Here is a 19019-nt window from a genome sequence, read left to right as displayed (position 1 = left end):
GGAGCTGTCACTGGGCCACATCCTCTCTGAGAGATAGTCCATGCACCCAAGATAAGGTTTCAAGAGGCCCTTGAGCTAGACAAGTGGCTTGTCAAAGTGCCTATGTCTTTTGTCATGGATGCTCCTGGTTGGTGGGTTTCTTTCTCCAGGGTCAGAACAGTTCCAAAAGCAAAATTGATATCAGGAAATGCTTCTGGTTATCTCTCTACTCTTCAGCAAGTCACTTCCCCTCTCTCAACCTCAGTTTCCTCTGGAAGGAAGAGGATTGAAATAGCTTTTAAAGGTCCCTCCCTCCTAACTTTGATATTCCAGGACTCTATTCTGAGTTGCAGGTTGAATTTCCAGCACCCCAGGGCCTTCTCTTTCCTGCTTCTAAAGGTATGATGAACCCGGTCACACAGCAGGAGGTGAGAGACAGGGAGCAAGTGAAGCTTCACCTGTATTTGTAGCCACTCCCCAGCGCTAGCATCACTACCTCAGCTCCACCTCAGATCATCAGGCATTAGATTCCCATAGAAGCACCAGTCCCTGGTGCCAAAAAGATTGGGGACCGCTGGTATATGATTTAGATTATCCCATGCGTCTCATCTGAGGCATGCTTACCTGGTCTCTAAAATATTATGGCTCTCCAGGTGATGATTATTTATCTTCCATCATGAAAAGTTCTCTAGGCCTGAAAGATATGAGAGAGTTTACTTGTCACAGAATTTCATTAGGTCTCTTTCTAATTCAAATGGTCTCTGATTGGCTTCATTTAAAAGTGTCCATGCTACAGATGTTATAGAACCCAAAAGACCTTGGGTATACCAAATTACAGGGAGGAGGCTGCTGTGTCTAGAAGTGGTAATGCTCAAGGCAGGACTATTCATTAGTAATTGATTTTGTATTACATGGTAATAGACCATAAACAAGTTCAAGATTATCAGATTTTTTCAGCAGGGAGCAATCTGTGTGCTGAAACTCCTACTCACACAATCTTCCAGTATATATGTATGGATCTGTTAGTAGGGATATGATGACTTGTTAGAATACGAGTATATCAGAACTGCAAGAAAACATAGAACTCAGTTAGTTCAATCCCTTGTTTTGTCAGATGGATAACTGAGAGCTAGAGAGGAGGCAACTATATAACAGTTTATGTTGGAGTCAAATAGGGCTTCGGACCATCCATATACCTTCCATTATTCCAAAGCAGAGGTCACCAAGATAGTATACTCCAGTTCCTGAAGTTACTCATAGAGGAACCCCTTTCCCAGGCCCTCACTCTAAATCCATCTAGTCTTATTTTTATTAAATTCTGAGAAGAGCAGCTTAACTGGTGTCTATTTTACATCTTATTTCATCCAATTAACTTATAAAAGTTCAGGAAATAAAACACTACATAAAGAAGACACAAGAATTGCAATAGCATTATTGTCTGGGGAAGTTCAATGCAGGGCAAGTGTCTTTACACAATTCACTAACCCCAAGATGGTTGATGTTCATAATAGTGTCCCTGAATACCCCAGAAAAGATCAGTATGTTTCACCTAAAAAAGCAGAAATTTGTATAAGGCACTTTAAAAAACATTACACAAAAAAATGTTTTTTTAAAAATTTTGTTGTTATAGTTAAGTAAAACTTCAGCTATCTGCAAAACTCAGATAACCAAAATAATGAACCAGCTGTGATGTTCAAGGAAGTGACATTTCAGCTGTGAGCAGATAGGCACATTCTACAGTAATAAGGCTGGTGCGAGTTTGGCTAGTATCTGCAAAGAGGAATAAATAGCAAAGCCATGATCTCATCTTCTGTTTACACTTCAGTTCCCAAAGTTAGTGATTAACTGTCCTTGTGTTTTGTTGCCAGGGCAAATTGTTTTTCTTTAAAACTCCCACTTATTTTAAATAAATACATCATTAGTTTCAAAACAGAAGTGTCAAATGTCAAGATACTCTGACATATTAAACTAATGAACAAAACAATGAATTCATTAGAACCTACTAGAGATAGGCAGCCTTTGAGAACTTTCCTTTAATGGCTTTGAAAGGCATCAGAAATCATTCTTGATAAGAGATTTTCTCATGCATCTTGGCTAAAAGATCAGTCGGTTGCAAACACAGAGACAAGGTTAAAAGAATTGGGTTAGGTGTAAATGATAGAGTGGTGGGTAGGCCAAGCATTCATGGTTAAAAAAGTATACCAACCAGCTGCCATACTATGCTTACCAAACCAACACACAAAATCAGCTTTAGGCAACCAGTTTAAGATCTTTGCTGGGATCTCTGAGTTTACATAGGGACTCTGGCTCTTCCAATGTAATGAATTCTTTTAGAAAATAGGCAGTTTTTGCATCTGAGTCTTAACACGAACACACACAAATACACTATTTGGGGATGATTCCAGTTGTTTCAGTATTATTAAGACTACCTGTTAAATGTAGTTCTGATTACATAACTTTTCTGTTCAAAAGTTTTCAATGCCCTCCCTTTATTCACAGAATGAAGAGTCACTTATTATTACGGCATTCAAGATTAACCATAATCTCATGTCAACCTATCCTTCCAAGTAGATCTCCTCCTACAATACCCGCTCTTTACCCACCCCCAGCTTCTCCTTCTCAAAATGGGTCTTGCACTTTGAGTTCTCGGTAATGAATATTTATTAGATAACTGCTCTGTGCCAGGTACTGTTCCATACATTGGAGACACATTTGTAAAGAAAACACAGTTGTTTTCCTTTGCCGCTTATATTCTAATGGGGATCTTTCACCTCCTGAATGCATTCCCAGTGCTTATGTTCCATTAAAGCACCTGTCACACTGTATAATAGCTCTGTCTGTGTTTTCATCAGTCTGAACACTGCCATGCACAGCTCTATGTTTTATTCTTCTCTTTTCACCCTCTAGCCCTCGCTTTGCTCAGTGGCAGGCATACACTGAATGATCCATGAATGACTTATGCTGTATATATGGTTTATTTTCTTTAGAAATGTGGTAAGTTTCTGTTGCATACAGAATCTACCTATGAGGTTGTCTAACTCTTGTTTTGAATTTTAATATCGAGTTACTTTCAACAAATAAGCCATTTGGTTGTCAACGGAAATGAGAAATGTCAAGCTACTTCTGACAGACCTGAACAAAATGAATGAAACAGTGATTGGATGGCCACATTGACTCAACCTGTAATGGGTCTTTCTTTAAATCCTAGAATCTCTAATCCCAACCCTTTGGGTTTCCCAGGCTGCCTGGTCTACTCATGGGCAGCCCCGCCCTCTTTTCTACTCAAGACCAGCAGAGAAGCTAATTTAGGCAGCTGCTCATCTTGTTCCCTTTCTCTTTGACCCAAAGGTAGAAACTGAAGACCAGTTGCTGGCAATCTTCTGCGGCAGGGAGACCACAGACACCGAGCATACCCCTGGCCAGGAAGTGGTCCTCTCCCCTGGCTCTTTCATGTCCATCACTTTCCAGTCAGATTTCTCCAATGAGGAGCGATTCACAGGCTTTGAAGCCCACTACATGGCTGTGGGTAAGTTGGAGAAGTATGTGGCTCATCCCAGGTCTCCCTTTCCCTATAAAGATTAAAAGTGCCTTGTGCTCTCTTCTTTACAGTAAACATCTGTATACTCACCATGCAGATTCTACCACAAATATCTTATTGCATTTGCTCTATCACATATCTATCCTTCAGATGACTAGTGATGTGGAGCATCTTTTCATGTGCCTGTTTGGCCATTCATATATCCTTTTGAGGAAAATTAATGTTCGAATGTTTTAAATGGGTTGAGAACAGACATATTTTTATCTTTATATTTCCAATGCTTAGGGCAGGGCTTGACCCCTATAAATGACATAGGAAGAGAGAGGCAATCTGAAGTAGAAGTTAAGAGCCCAGGCTCTGGAGTCAGCCAACCTGGATTTGAATGCTGACTCCACCACTTACTATCTTCGTGACGTAGAGTCAGTTCTTTAATGCCTCTAAGTCTCAGTTTTATCAGCTATGGAATGGGAATAGTAACAGTCCTGCTCGCTATTATCACGAGTGTTAGAGGAAAGTAGCACCAGGAGTCGGATTTGAACCTTGAGTTTGAACCTGACTCTCTGTGGTTCTGGATAAGTTGCTCACCTCTTCGAGCCCCAGTTTCCTCATGTAAATAGAGATAATAGCTACTTCCGGGCTTTACTTTAGGATTAAATGAGGGAATGCAGTATCTCCCAACACAGTGAGCAGCCCAGACTAAGTGCTCTGTAGATGTTGGCTGTTGTCTTCATCGTCACACATGGATCGGTTGACTGAGAGGCTCTGCCTTCCCCACAGATGTGGATGAATGTACGGAGCGGGAGGACGAAGAGCTGTCCTGTGACCACTACTGCCACAACTACATCGGCGGCTACTACTGCTCCTGCCGCTTCGGCTACATCCTCCACACAGACAACAGGACCTGCCGAGGTAGGTCCAGGGGTGATTCTATTCATTGCTGTTATGTGCCACACTTTCCAGTCAGAGTATCTGTCAGCAGAAGGACAGATATTCAGAAGGAACAATTAAAAATGAAGTCAGAGAGCTGTGCCTCAAATACCACCAGAATGAAGATGCTGAAATGTCCACCAGCCCTAGCCGCTAGGCCATCTTTCTTCCCGAGCAGCAGGAGTCTCTGGTCTTTAGTCCCTGTCTCCACTTCTACTGCAGGTGATCAGCCTGGCCAAGTTAAGGGAGAAAGTAGGTTTCTCAGTCCTGTCTCTCTGAGCCATAAACCAGGCCTTGACGAGCAGTTCCTTTTTCTCTTTTTTCATGCCCCTTAGGTTCCTCTGTGATAAAGAGATCCTCACTGCAAAACAAAGAAGAGGGAGGAGAGAGACAAAGACAGAGACAGCAAGAAAACATCTCACTCTTGCTATCTCTGTTGTCATTGTCATCAACACTCCTATTCTATCATAGTCTCTGGGAGGGGCAGGGGTAGAGAAACGGCAGGGCTCAGCCACTTTCCATGAGGACCATTCTGGCTGGTGGGCAACAGCCACACCAACCAATGGTGAAATGTTGTAAATGCTGTACAAGAAGTGTGACCATGGTGTCTGCCTAGGAAGTGAGCCAACACTTCCCAGAGATGGTGACACTGATGAAGATGAAAGAATAAGGTAAAGAAGGGCATTCCAGGCAGAGAGAAAAGTTTCACAAACCATCCAAGACAGGATACAACTTGGAAGGTTCGGGTAATTTCCAGTAGATTAGTATGACTGAAGGATAAGGAGCTATGTTTTAGAAAGCTCCCTTGGAAGCTGAGTGAGGGGGTCACTGGAGGAGGGCAAGACTGGAAACAAGAATTCTTTTCCTTTCTCCTTCAAAAACCTCTTCTTGCTGCTGAATAAAATCTCTATGTGACCCATCAGTACAAGGCAGGCACATACAGGAGTTTTCTTGAAGAGGGTTATATTTTCTATGTAAGTATTTATTAAGTATCTGTTATATGTTGAATATGATGGACGTTAAGAATCTGTTATATGTTGAATGTGGTGGACGTTAAGAATGAACAAGATTTCTTGATCTCTTTTTCATTTTCACCTCTGCCTTCAGGAGCCTTTTAAAACATTATCTTCCTAATTGCCCCCACCCATGACATTTTAATACCACAGATACACTGTATATATGTTTATGTACAGTGCATTATGCATTAAAAAGCATAAGATTTCCATCCCCATCAAGAACCAGTTTTAGCCCCCTTTGGTGCAATATCATCCCTGATATAGTGCTTGGGGTTAAAAAATGAAAATAGATGGAGATTCAAGTGACTTCAATCTAAACCTTATTCTGCAGCTTAGAGCAGTGGGACTTCAGGTTAGTCACGCTCCCCCGGCCACCCACCCCTCCCACCTCCCCCACCCCCGTTCTGGGCCACAGTTTTCTCATTTGCAAGTGAACAGGATGAACAAGGGCTTAGAAAGAATTGCCACCCCAGATCTAGCAGGACTAAACCATGGCCAGGATCCTAACTAAGCCCCTGGCTACTTGGTGAAGCAAATGCAATGGGCACAAGGCAGAATCCTTGAGCTCGGAGGACTTGCAGTCAAATGGGGGCAAGAGAATTCACAAGTATTACATGATGGTAAGTTATGGCCAACAGCATAAAGGAAAACAAAGCAAGGCCGGGGCCAGAGAGCGGGGGTGTGCGTGAGGGTACTGTGTTAGATGAGGGATCAAGGCAGGCTTTGAGCAGACACCTAATGGAGTTCTAAGATGAGGGAAAAGCAGGACAAAAGAGGTTCAGACTCCCTCCCCACAACACTCTGTCTTAAAGCCTTCCCATCTCAGTCCCCCTCCGGCCCCCACCAATGCCAGCGAATCTGATGAGCAGGCTTATCACACTTAACTGCCTTTGAGTCTTGACTCTGCAAATTACTACATGTGTGACCTTGAATAAATCACTTCCCTTCATTGAACTTCAGTTTCCTCATTTGTGAAATGGGGATAATGATTCCTTTCCTGCTTGCCTCTTGGAACTACTGAGAAATCATACAATAACAAATAAGAGAGGAGTTTCTGTGGCCATGGTGTGGTGTGTAACTTTGTTTTGGTATGTTTCCCACAGTGGAATGCCAAGACAATCTCTTTACTCAGAGGACCGGTGTGATCACCAGCCCAGATTTCCCCAACCCTTACCCTAAGAGCTCTGAATGCTTCTATGCAATCGAACTAGAGGAGGGTTTTGTGATCAGCCTGCAGTTTGAGGATATTTTCGACATCGAGGACCATCCAGAGGTGCCCTGCCCCTATGACTACATCAAGGTAAGCCTGCAATGGACCTTTGCCCTAGGGATGCTGAAAAATCTTGCTGAATTGAGAAAATTAATATTCTTGCTTTCTACCTTCTCCCAGGATAGGGGGCCAAGCAGTTTGCTTTCCCAACAAGTAATTATTTAAAATAACATCCACCAGTTTAATCAGATCCAGTCTAGAGATCTTCCCTGACCCAAAACAAGCCTCTTGGCCACCTGCAGAATCTCTTTTGCCATGTAACATAACATTATCATGAAGTAACACCAGAGGTGAAGGTCATAGGAACCATCTTAGAATCCGACCCAAAACAAGCCTCTTGGCCACCTGCAGAATCTTTTGCCATGTAACATAACATTACCATGAAGTAACACCAGAGGTGAACGTCATAGGAACCATCTTAGAATCTTGCCTACCACACAAGGTTTCCCAGGAGCTCTACTGTGAGCCTTGTCCAGATACTTAACCTCTTGGGACTTTGCTTTTTCCCTCTCTCCACAGTAAAGGTGATAAGATGAAGATATTACCCAAGATTGTAGAAGTCACCAAATGAGGATTAAGGAGTCCTGGAAGGAAAAGAGTTGAAAGGAAAAAAGTTAAAGGTGTAGGAAGGACCCAGGACTGAGAGGTGGAAAATCTGGATCAGCTAATAGTGCCCATTCTCTTCTCTCCAGCCCACTTCCTCTATCTTGTCCAACCTCATCATCTTCTGGTCAACTGGAAAACCTAATTGGTTTTCTTGCTTCTTCCCCTGCCCTACAAGGTCTGTTCTCCTACAGCATCCAGGCTGATCTTTATAAAAGTCAGATTAGATCAAGGTTACACATAAATTCCTCAACACAATGTGGCCCTTGCCCGCCTTTCCAATCTCGTGCCATGGCACTCCCTCTGTTCCAGCCACACTGTCTTCATTCCTGTTCTTAATACTTTCCAGGTTCTTTCCCACTTTTGGCCTTGACTTTTACATGTGCTGTTTTCTCTGCCTGGAAAGTATTCTCTCCTCCTCCAACGATGAGCTCCTACTAGTCCTACATGTCTCAAATCCAATGTCACCTCCTCAAAGAGGCCTTTCCTGACCACCTATTTAAAGTTATCATATTAATGATGAATTATATAGGTTACACAGATTTTACTATATAAATCATAAATATTTAAAGTATATATTGATATTATATGTGTATCATCTTGGTTATTTTTAATAACCCTTACCACAGCTTGTAATTATTTTGTTTATTATTATCGTCAGACTCCCCTGACTAAACTGCAGGTTCTTTCAGACCAGAGGCCTTTTCTATCCTGTGCACCTGGATAGGGCTCTGCCCCTTTCTGAGTTATATGTTCATCTTTAAGCAGAGAATTGTTAGCCTGCCTTGCCCACTTCTAGGCCATTGTAAATTGTAAATAGGAGAGTGGAGATGGAATCATTTGGTGAATGGTAAAGCCCACTAGAAATGTCAGTGAATACCATGGGTTCTCACGGAGTGTTCCAGAAAACCCCAGATGCAGTGTTGAGGTGGTCCCTGCAGCAGCCACCAGTGCTCTGATGTGAGTGACCCTCTTTTTCTCCATCTTGCCCCTCACAGATTAAAGCTGGTTCAAAACTTTTGGGACCCTTCTGTGGAGAGAAAGCCCCAGAACCCATCAATACCCAGACCCATAGCATCCAGATCCTGTTCCGCAGTGACAACTCAGGCGAGAATCGGGGCTGGAGGCTCTCATACAAGGCGACAGGTACCGACCTCTCCCCTCCTCAGTCACACTGGGTCGTTGTGTTCAGCCCTCATGGGGCAGTGGCTGAAGGATGAGGGGGTGCAGGCCTGGGACTCCTTTGGGGTTGTGATGAGACTCCCAGTCCTGCCACTGAGTAGTTGGAGACCAAGGCACATTCTCTTTTCTAACTCAGCTTCCTATCTGTAAAATGGGATGAAAGGCAGCAATGATGGCGAATTTGGACTAGATGTCATTTTTAAAACTTCCTATACTTCAGAATCAGATTGGGAGATTAAAAAAAAAAAAATGTTTCCTAAACAACACTCCTTCTCACTGTGATTCATTGGGTCTGGAGAGGACCTTTCTAGCTCCAGCTCTGTCCAAGTCTGAGGCAGGAATTTGGGTGTGGCCCTGTAATTCAAAATGTTTCATTATGGCAGTTCGCCTCCTTGTCTTCCCCCCACCTCAGACTAGCAAAGCCCATAGTCTTTCTTCCCCAGTACCCCAAGGCAGCCAGTCTCAGCCCAAATCCTGATAGAGTCATTTGATCCAAGGGGTCTGCAGTGACTTGAGGAAGAAGAGGGTAGATGTCAGTGACAAGACCATAGCTGGGCATGACTAAGCCAGTAGAGACTTCAATATCCGGGCCTGCCCTGTGTTATCCAATTCAATGGTGAGAAGTAAAGAGAATATTAACAAAAGAGAGTTTGTCCAGGAAAAAATGTCAGGGATAGGTCCGGGCCTGGGAATCCTATCTGATTTAGCCTTTTAAAGAGAGGCACAGAAGCATATGATCAATCTAACACTTTGAGGAATAGTCTTGGGAAGAAAGAGAGATTGAAGTCACCCCGAGTTCCCTAAGAGGGCAAACTACACCCAGTGAGTAAAAATTACAATGGTATAAATTTCAGTTGACTCTGAAAACAGTGTTCCTTTAATCAGATGAGTCTGGCGTGAAAGATAGGTTCGGGAGGTACTGAGCTCCCTGTCACTATAGGAATGCAAATAGATGTTTGATGTCTACTAGGGAAGATGTTAAAAAAAAAAAAAAAAAGCACCAGACAAGGGTTGTATCCAATGACATTTAATATGCTTTCCAACCCTGAGTTTTAATGAAATTATTTGGCCAACTAATTCATTTTACAAATGAGGAAATAGAGGTCCCAGTTGGAAAATGTTCTGTTCAAGGATCCAGAATAAGTCTTCTTCAGGACCCAGTAGGTCCAGGCCGCTCATACTCAGTGCTGTGGTTCTTCCACCTTTATTAGGCCTTGCATTCTAGAGACTGGCCGCTCATGGTGAGGCTTTTCCTCGTTTTCTCACCTGCTGTTCTTTCACTGCTCCCCACCAGGGAACAAGTGTCCAGGGCTACAGCCTCCTGTCCATGGGAAAATTGAGCCCTTGCAAGACAAGTATTTCTTCAAAGACCAGGTGCTCGTGAGCTGTGACAAAGGCTACAAAGTGCTGAAGGTACAGGGTCCTGCTTGGGAGCCAGAGCCACTAGGCCAGAGAAATTCTCCAGAAACTCCCAGGGCGGATGGGTTTACAGAATTTGTCATGGTCTCACCACACTATTTCCCAACTTCCCCATAAACCTTCAAAGTGCACCAGAAATTCCAGTCTTCTGAAAATTCAAAGCATTTGTTTCACTTCTGGAAGTGATACTAAAGTCTTTTATCAGAGTGTGGGCTGGTTTGAATTTCAAAAAATCTAGATTTATGCAGCCCTACAATTAGGATAAACAACCTTAACAAAGTTCATCAGGCCGGGATGGAAAGCAACCGGCACTGCTCATTCTCCCTCCCTCTGAAATAGTGATTTTCCTAGAAATCACCTGCTTCACTTAAAAAACAAAAGCACCTTCCAGGCCCCACCTGAGATCAATTAAATACGAATCTCTGGGATGGGGCTCAGTGATTGGTTTTTCTGTTATGTTGCCTAGGTGAGTCTGACGTGAACCAAACTAGAGGACCTCTGTTCTCAAGGAATGGTTCTCCAAGGTCGGTCTCCACCAGGGCATCACCTCACTTGATAGAAATGCAAAAGCTTGGTCCCCAGGTCAGATCCACTGAATTAAAAACTCTGGGGATGGGGCCCAGCAGTCTATGCAAAAGCCCTCGGGGAAGCTGACACTCAGGTTTGAGAGCCCCTGCTCTGAAAAGGGAGTCAAGGCTATAGCTTTCCCTTTAGAGACAGCTGCCAAAAACCCTTCTTGTACCCAGCCCTTCCCTCTCGCCAGGCTGTGACCAGGGAATGTGAATTCAGCATCTATCTTTCCCTTATCTTCAAGCGTGCCTGCCCTTGGAGGCCCATAGTTGGAACATCTCAATGGAGGACACCCAGGTTTGGAGTCTGAGCTGGTTTTACTGGAAAACAACCACCAACCCCACCCTTCTTCCTTCTTCCCATACTCTTTATGTTTCTTCCTAGGATGACGTGGAGATGGACACATTCCAGATCGAGTGTCTGAAGGATGGGATGTGGAGTAACAAGATTCCCACCTGTAAAAGTAAGAAAACAAAATCGGTTGATTATAAAGATAATGAGCTACCCAGCACTGATGGAATCCAAGCAGAGACCACACAAGAGTGACAGCTTGGCAAGTTCACTTTAAGAGGAATGGGGGCGGGCATTCAACAGACACATGAGGGTTGGACAGGAAGGCTGTTAATGTTTCTTTCAGCAATAAGACATTAGGATTCCAAAAGAAACTCCTTGTGGGTCCCAGTTTACTTTCTAAATACTAATTTTACTTCTGCCTGCAGAAAGGTTGCCAAACTTGCTAAAGGAATAGCATGTTTCCAAGTTTGAAACTAGCTCTGGCAATTGCTAATCCATGAAACTATTTTGGCCCCAGTGCCCAGTTACCTTGCCAGTCTCTGCGTGGCCTTCAGCCATATTCACAAAGTTTTCTGGGACAGCTCATGCGTTAGGGCTGTGGGGGTCAACACAGTGGACATGTGTAAACAGAGAAAACAGCTCTGTATGGCCCTTGGGACCCAGAGTTCTTGCCTTGGCTTTGTTCCTAACTCCCCCTCTCCTCCCGTGACCATGGGCAAGATCCTCTCCTTAACTATAAAATAAAAGAATTTGGACTATTCTAGAATATATCCTGGTGGTTCGACAGAATGTAGTCCATATAAATCACCCAATGAGCTTCGTAAAAATAGATTGCCAGCCACCTCCTCCTCTCCCCCTACCTAGGCTATTTTAGTGCAAGAGTTGTAAGGACCAAAATTTTAGGAAAGTCATATGTGGCAACAGTGACGAGAGGAGGAATGGTGACAGAAAGGGTAGGAAAAAGAGGGAGGGAAGGAAGGAGGATTTACTTTAGCATGGAGAGGTGAGATGTCGAGAATGTGAATTGGTCTCGCCCACCCCTAGTTCACAACTTTATGTAAACTTCGAAGTGGTGTGCTCTTCCCTTCTCCTAAACGGCAGGCCCACTCCCATGGCTCCAAGGGGACATTGTCAGGGTGGGGCTCTCTTGAGGCAAATCCCAGGCAGAACTTTGGAGCAGACTGTACTTGTTTTTAATTTTCCTTTTGTTATGTGATGATGTGGCTCGAGTCAGAGCCCCGTGTGGGAAAAGGGGGGACATTTTACGGCTTCAACAAAAAGTTTCAGCGAACTTTTACTGGTTGCCTGTGCAGAGGTCTGTGTAGAAAATTCAGATGGGAAAGACGAGGTCCAGACATGGAGGAACTCAAAGCTAGCAGACACATCTACCACCTCCTCCAACACGTGGCTCATGTGTAGTGCTGTTCCCAAGTTCTGCCCAAAGCAAGGGATTATTCAGAAGGAGGAGGTAAAGGAGGAAGTGGGGTGTAGAGGACAGGAGGTGGCTTTGGAGTCAGGAAGTTCTATATTCAAAGCCAGACTCAACCAGTTGAGGGTCCCTAAGCAATTTACTCAAACTCTTTTGGCCTCATTTTCCTGTATTGATTGTTCTGAGGACAAACTGCATTCATGTACATGTCATACCAATAGAGCACCAGGATTAAATGAAAACTTATTTTTTCCCCTCACCCAAACCCCTCACTGGGAAGAGGTTTGGCTTCTCTCATTTACACTTTTGAAAAGTAAGAACATTAATAAATTTTTTCCCTGATGAAATACACACATTTTTTATTATAATAGTGGCGTTGACAGAGTGAGGCACTACTATATTTAATGATACCCTTTTATGTGACTTGTATTAGTATACAAAAGGATGCTTGTCATTTTGTGTCAAAAAAAAGAGGAATCTTTTTTTCACCCTAATACGACCTGGTTCTCTCAGCACAGCCCGGATTAGGGCAATAGAAATCCCTGTTCAGACACACCTGGCATCTATTCTCATTCACTAAGTAGGTATTTACTGAGCATCTCTGTCCCAGACATGTGTGGAGTCCTAGGGAAGATGCAAAGATGGACAAGACTAAGAAGCTGAGAGTCCCCAGGGATTGGGGAGAAAGGAGTTGGGAACAAACAGGAAATGTGTATGTGCTATGAGCAAACTTGAACTGGAACAGGATGTGGAAATTACAGGTGGTTGTCCTGGCCCTGCCTCCACCTCACTGTAGTGACTCAGGACAAATACTGCTCCACTCTGAATGCCATCTGTCAAACAAGGGTTTGGATCAGATGAATGCAAAGCTCTCTCTAGGGGAAGAATGTTATAATTCTCATGAGCTAGGATTTATGACTATGCAAATTCTCAGAATGGTACAAATTCTGTAATCCCAAACTGTCTTTCACACTGGCTGTACCTAAACTGTGCATTCTTAATCAATTTTGGTGGAGTGATTTCTGTATTTCCTGCATAAACCGTTTCTGCTTTGCTTGCTAATTTTTCTCTTCTCTTCTGTCTCCCTTCTTCTCTCTGCTTTCTTTCTCTGTACCCTCTGACCCCTCTTTGATCTTCACCATGGTGGCAGAAACTGAAATGGATGTGGAGAGCAAACTCCAGTCAGAGCAAGTGACAGAGTGAATGACGGGACCCCACACAGTGCAGACATCCAGGAATGGATCACTCACAAGACCCGGGGTCCTAGAGCTACCCCACCCCTCCCCCACCCTGCCAACACTCCATTTCCCATTTCTGTGCGGATTAGAGTGGACGCTGAACAAGGCAACACAGTCTTAAGCAGTTAAAACTCCTGTGTGTATGAAAACAATTCTCCTTTTGAGAGTTCGCCCATTATTCAAACATTACTATGGAAAATAATGAAAAGACAATGTTTTTTGTTTTTTTTTGTTGGTTTTTTTTTTTTTTTTTTTTTTTTTTTTTTTTTAGTAAAACCAACACAGAACAGATGAAGCAAATAACCATTGGTAGTCTTGACATCAACATGAGCTTCAATTGTGGTGCACACTTTGTCACAGATAGATCCATGCCATGGAAATTAGCTAAGTGGACTGTACTCTTCTCGGAAAAAAAAAAATAACTTTGGTCCTAGAGACACAAGATTTAATATACATTCATATGGCCTTAAATTGACCAGGTCAAAGTGAGCCCTGGTTTCTAATGCAATCCACACTCCAAGTTCGAATGGGCCAGAATGCCTGTGACTTTATGACTTTAATATTTTTATTTGTTGCTACTTTCTTAATAACTGTGAGTGGGTAAAACTAAGAATAACTTATATAGCATGGATTTTTAAAGATCTTATCTTTATGCTCAAAAGTTTCCTTTCCACCTATAACTAACACTGGGCTGAGATGCCATCATTGGATGTTCCTTCCTCTAGGGCTTACAAGTTTTGCATTTCTGAAAATTCATTGATTAAAGGTTTTCAAAAGATAGGTATCACACTTGAAAGCAGCAATCCTCAGCTCTAGTGCCGTGGGACATCACTGGATCATAAATAGTGATAAAGAAAGCCCATATGCTGGAAATCTCTGCTCAGCCTGAACAAAATCTGGGCACATGTATCAGAGAAGCCCTGCATTGCATTATGGCTCTTCAGTCTATTTGTGACAAAATGACCTCTTGGGGAGGGCTGAATCCTGCAAGGGTGAACAGGGAGCAATCTGAGGACTATGGTGCCATCCTACAGCAGAGGTACCCCGAGAAAGGACATGGGATGGTCACTAAATGCAAAGATCAGTTGAATCAATATTTTTAAGCCCAGAAAATATAATGGATAGTGTACTGGGTGTGACAGAGGGGATCGTAATTCAGGCAGAATTATTACTCGAATAATTGCAATACCAAGCAACACAGGATGCATAGATCTGAGCAAGATCAATAAATAAAGGGCATCACAAGGAGAAATTGGAAACAGTTCTATCTGGTTGGAAGAATGAGAAAAAGCTTTTAAGAAGAAGAATTATTTGACCAAGTCCTCGAGGGTGGCCAGAGCATGGACACAGCGTTTCCCATGTGGGGAAAGCAGTAGGTGACAGGGAGGCGCAGGCAAGGGTCTGTGGTGCTGGGGCATATAAGTGCACTGAGAAGAAGGAAGAGGAGGAGGCTGGGTGGGAAGGTGGGCCAGTCCCTGGGGCTTGAACGCCAGGCCGAGCCAACTATGGGTTCTCTAGGAAGCCCATGGATTATGGCTAAGCATGCTTAAGACAGCGGGTCAAAAATGATGTGTCTGAAGGAAAATAAATGACAGCAAGAGGTGACCATGGAGACAGGACATGGTACATCCCATCCCAGAGAATAATGAGGAGGCCAAGGGAAATGAGAAAGAGATGGGCTCTTTAATTCCATAGTGTGGAAGTGACCAGAGGAAGCTTTAGAAAAAAGGATAAAACTCTTCCTGAAGCAAAGAAGGTAGACTAGCTAAGGCAGCAGGGTCTGGATATAACATCTTTGTATCAGGCTCAAGACCCCTCAAAAAGGGAAGTTGTCTCCAGGCCACAGAGACATGGCTCTTTGCCTGCCACTGTAGACTTGGGGAGAAGGTACACCCCTTCCCTGCTTGCTCTACCCAAGCTGAAGTGACCTCTATTTTCCACTATCACCTCCTTTATGTGGTTGTAGGACCAGCTTTATCAGTGGGCAAAGATACTTCTCTGGAGTGATATGAAAGCAGGCCTTCAACTCAGAAAATCTCTCCCTGCCACTATTGGCCACGTAACAGGCTCTCAGTGCCTGACAATCTAACCATGTCTTAGACCAACTCTGAAATTCCTCCACCTGGAACTGGATATCAGTTCTTGAAGCTACTTTAAACAAAATGAACTGCTAAACCAAGGTTAAAGGAGTCGAGTAATATCAAGGTCCAGACACCAATCGATTGCATGTCCTAAAAAAGGAAAAAAATCTGCTTTGAGACTCAGTGGGGAAATACATTTAAAACTGATGATAGCTTTAAATAATCAATATTATCACCTCCTGTTGCTCTAATGTTGACCTTCATATGCTTTCCTCAGAGAGTGGAGAGTATGTCTACTTTGAGTGATCAAAACAAATGGGAATGATTTGTCCAGGGAGCTGGAGGCCAGGACAAAATATTCACCAGTTCTCCTGGCTTTTGCCTTCCTCATGGGCAGGAGAGACCAAAATTTACTCTCATTCTTCACCTGAACTCTGGTCCATCCTGGAGGGCCTTGGATTAGCTATATTTTGAGTTAGACAGCTCTTTGCTCAATCAAATAGATGAATTTGAACTTCTAAAGTTAAAAATCAGATATTTGAAGAGTATCTCAGGGGTAAATTGCCCCCTCTCTGTTACCCAAGGTAAGCAGGTAAAATTCAGAAGAGGGAAACTAGAAATTCTACCAGATACTTAGAATGCAGTCCTCTGAAATTATCAGAAGATTGACAGCTAATATCTACCATTACCCAGCTAATATTGATTGTAGGCTGTTTTAACTAGAAAACATCTTTAAAAACTGTCAGTTTAGTTTACTTAAAAAAAACAAAAAAAACAAAAACACTGAGTTTAAGGTCAGATCTAGTTCTCTGACTATAACTCACTCTATGACCTTAGATCAGTCAAGTCTCCTCTCTGGATTCATCTGTAAAGATGATATTCTAGATTGCCTGCCTTAAGGTTCCTTTCTAACTGTGAAGTTTTAGGATTCCTCTAAGATTCTTCAGCTCTGGCATAGGATTTCCTTAGAAGCAAGCACACCACCCCCTAATGGAGACCCATGAAGAGACACCTCAGCCTTTGACCTGGCTCCTAGCAGATTGTACTGGGCTCTGTCAGTGCTGGCAACTCCCTAAGACCTGGCTGGACTGGCAATTTCTCCTAAAACCTTCTCTTAGGATCTGGGATCTTTGGTCTTGTCTTACAGCTCTTCCCAAAGTCTAGCCACCAACAAATAGAAAAAATGAGCAGATGAAGACTAAAAGTTGGTCCGCCCCAACCCCACCTCCTGACTTCTGTGCCTGTGGAAAGCCAGCAGGGTGGGACTGTGTACTTGTGTAGTTGAGTCTCTTTTTGTTTTGTTTTGTTTTGTTTTGCTTTGTTTTTGTTTTTTTGCTAAGTTCCAATGTGAGCACATTAATGGCTCTTACTCAGAATGTGGTTGGTCTGGAAGAACTGAATATTCTTTGGTTCATGTCAGCCAGAATTTTCTTGCAGAGCCACAGGCTTCACGCTTGGGCAGAAGAGGCTAAGAGGATTGCACAATAGAACTGGAAGTCAAGGAAAGGGCCCTGGTGGGGAAGAGATGGGTCTGCTTAAATCTCAGCAGACCTGCCCTTGCCCTGAAACTGACAGCAGGCCAGGTGAGTTAACCACACAGTAGGTGGGAGAGATCTCAAAAGCAGGGCCCCTGGTGACTGCACAGGCTGTGCCCTCCACAATCCCTGGGGCACCATTCTCACAGACTATCACATTGCTTACTAAAGTTCTGTGCAGTACAAAAACTGTACATCTGTATGAGACAGACCCACCAGATGGTCCCAAGAAGAAGAGCAAAGGGTCATTGAGGAGTCTCACTCTCTTCTCTCTCAGTTGCAGACTGTGGAGCCCCAGCAGAACTGAAACATGGGCTGGTCACCTTCTCCACCAGTAATAACCTCACCACATACAAATCTGAGATCAGATACTCCTGCCAGCAGCCCTTCTACAAGATGTTCCACAATATAACAGGTGAGCCCTGCATGCTAAACCAGACCCCTCGCATTCTTTGGGTCTCAAGATTGGGCTGGGGGCTGAAACACCCAGTCAGTTGGACACAGTTTGAGAATAATTGGAAGGAAAAACACTTGGAGACAAGCTTTGCCTCTCCCTGGCTCAGACCTGTACCCCAAGAGTTAGGCTACCTGGTACCCTGATACCTACACAAAACACATTCACAGCCTCCTGCAGAGAAGGACCCCTTAGGGAGATGGGAAGTCCAACTGGTTCTGCCTCTGCTGCAGACTAGCACCAAGAAAATTCTCTAATTTCTCGCTTCAAAAAGGGAGCAGTGATATAGTTCACAGAGCTACTGTAGGACTCAAATAAGATGCTAGACGTGAATGTGATTCATTAAAGAGTTTGTTAAGTGGAGAAGGGAAAGAAGGGCAATGTGCCACAGAGCATCAGGTAAACCGAGGCCTGTGGAATAATGGGAAGTTCCTGCCAGGGGCTGGGCAGGGCCTGGCTGGGAGGAAGCAGCCCTCAGACAGGCAGGAGTAAGATTGCACAGAGCCTTGGACACCATGCTGAAGTATGTGGTGGTTCTTTTCGAAGGCAATGGGGGGAGCTACTGGTGACACTGAGCAAAGGAGGGACATAGAATCTCATTTTAGAAAGAGACTTCAGGTTGCAGAAAGGGAATGGCATCAGAAAGATGACTTGGAAGACGGAATGGCATCAGGAAGATGACTTAGAAGACTTACAATGATCCCCAATAGAAGAATTAAGAACCCAGATCTATTTTCCAAATGCTATGAATCAATCATTTTCTCCTTTTTCTCCAACCTTTCCTCACTCTCCCAGGTATATATACCTGTTCTGCCCAAGGAGTCTGGATGAATGAAGTACTGGGGAGAAACCAACCCACCTGCCTGCCAGGTACCTCACCATCAAGTCCTCTGTTCAAGGTCTCCCATCAAAGGCCTTCGGGCAGCAGGTGTTCTAGCTGTAAATGGAGCATGGAGTGGGAGGCATGATACTTTGATTGTTTTTTAAGAAATGTCTTCAGAGGGTCAAAGGTCAGAGAAGCCCACCTCACACCTTTTCAAACCAACCAATCTCTATATTCACCTGTTCTATCACATTAGGAGCCTTTCTATCTCCTCACTCTACAGTTCTGCTCCCTTTGCACCAGGCTTTTCATCCCACACGGTTTGTGTGTGTCAGGAAAATCAAGAAAGTGGGCACTCTATCCTCAAGCACTCACTGTGCTAGAGAGGAAATGAACAACATCAGACCAATAACTACAGGACAGAGTAAGAAGTTCTTTCAAAGAGCAATATGTGCGAGTCTTACTGACTACTGCATCTCCATGGCTCACCTAATGACTCCACTTTAAAATGAAAACAGATTTTCAGTAACAGGGAGTATCACTGTGCATACAGATTTAGGGAATATTTTGTGGATATTTGTGTGAGCATTAAAAGTGTGGATGATTTGCATTGCAATCACAGTGCATATATATATTCAAATCAACTTATTAGAATATTATA

At 43.6% G+C, this 19019-nt stretch overlaps 1 protein-coding gene across 6 annotated transcripts in view; it reads left to right on the top strand.

Moving 5' to 3' along the window:
- The window catches only part of MASP1 (mannan binding lectin serine peptidase 1), a 63337-nt gene that overhangs the window by 24983 nt on the left and 19335 nt on the right, over positions 1-19019 (top strand). For 5 of the 6 annotated variants that reach the window (XM_015599841.2, XM_025042352.1, XM_006925826.3 and 2 more), the window contains 8 exons: positions 3328-3505; positions 4295-4426; positions 6564-6760; positions 8332-8479; positions 9810-9928; positions 10889-10967; positions 17359-17496; positions 18331-18405. In XM_015599841.2, coding sequence (XP_015455327.1) covers positions 3328-3505; positions 4295-4426; positions 6564-6760; positions 8332-8479; positions 9810-9928; positions 10889-10967; positions 17359-17496; positions 18331-18405 — 1066 coding nt within the window. Of the gene's footprint in view, positions 1-3327; positions 3506-4294; positions 4427-6563; positions 6761-8331; positions 8480-9809; positions 9929-10888; positions 10968-13377; positions 13692-17358; positions 17497-18330; positions 18406-19019 lie in introns of those variants that run through there. The other variant, XM_006925828.2, reaches the window with a different exon arrangement.

Source organism: Pteropus alecto, unplaced genomic scaffold (genome assembly GCF_000325575.1).
Source record: "Pteropus alecto unplaced genomic scaffold, ASM32557v1 scaffold88, whole genome shotgun sequence".
Taxonomy (NCBI): Eukaryota; Metazoa; Chordata; class Mammalia; order Chiroptera; family Pteropodidae; genus Pteropus; species Pteropus alecto.
Note: the sequence above shows the minus strand (reverse complement) of the source record. Positions and strands in the feature narration are given on the sequence as shown.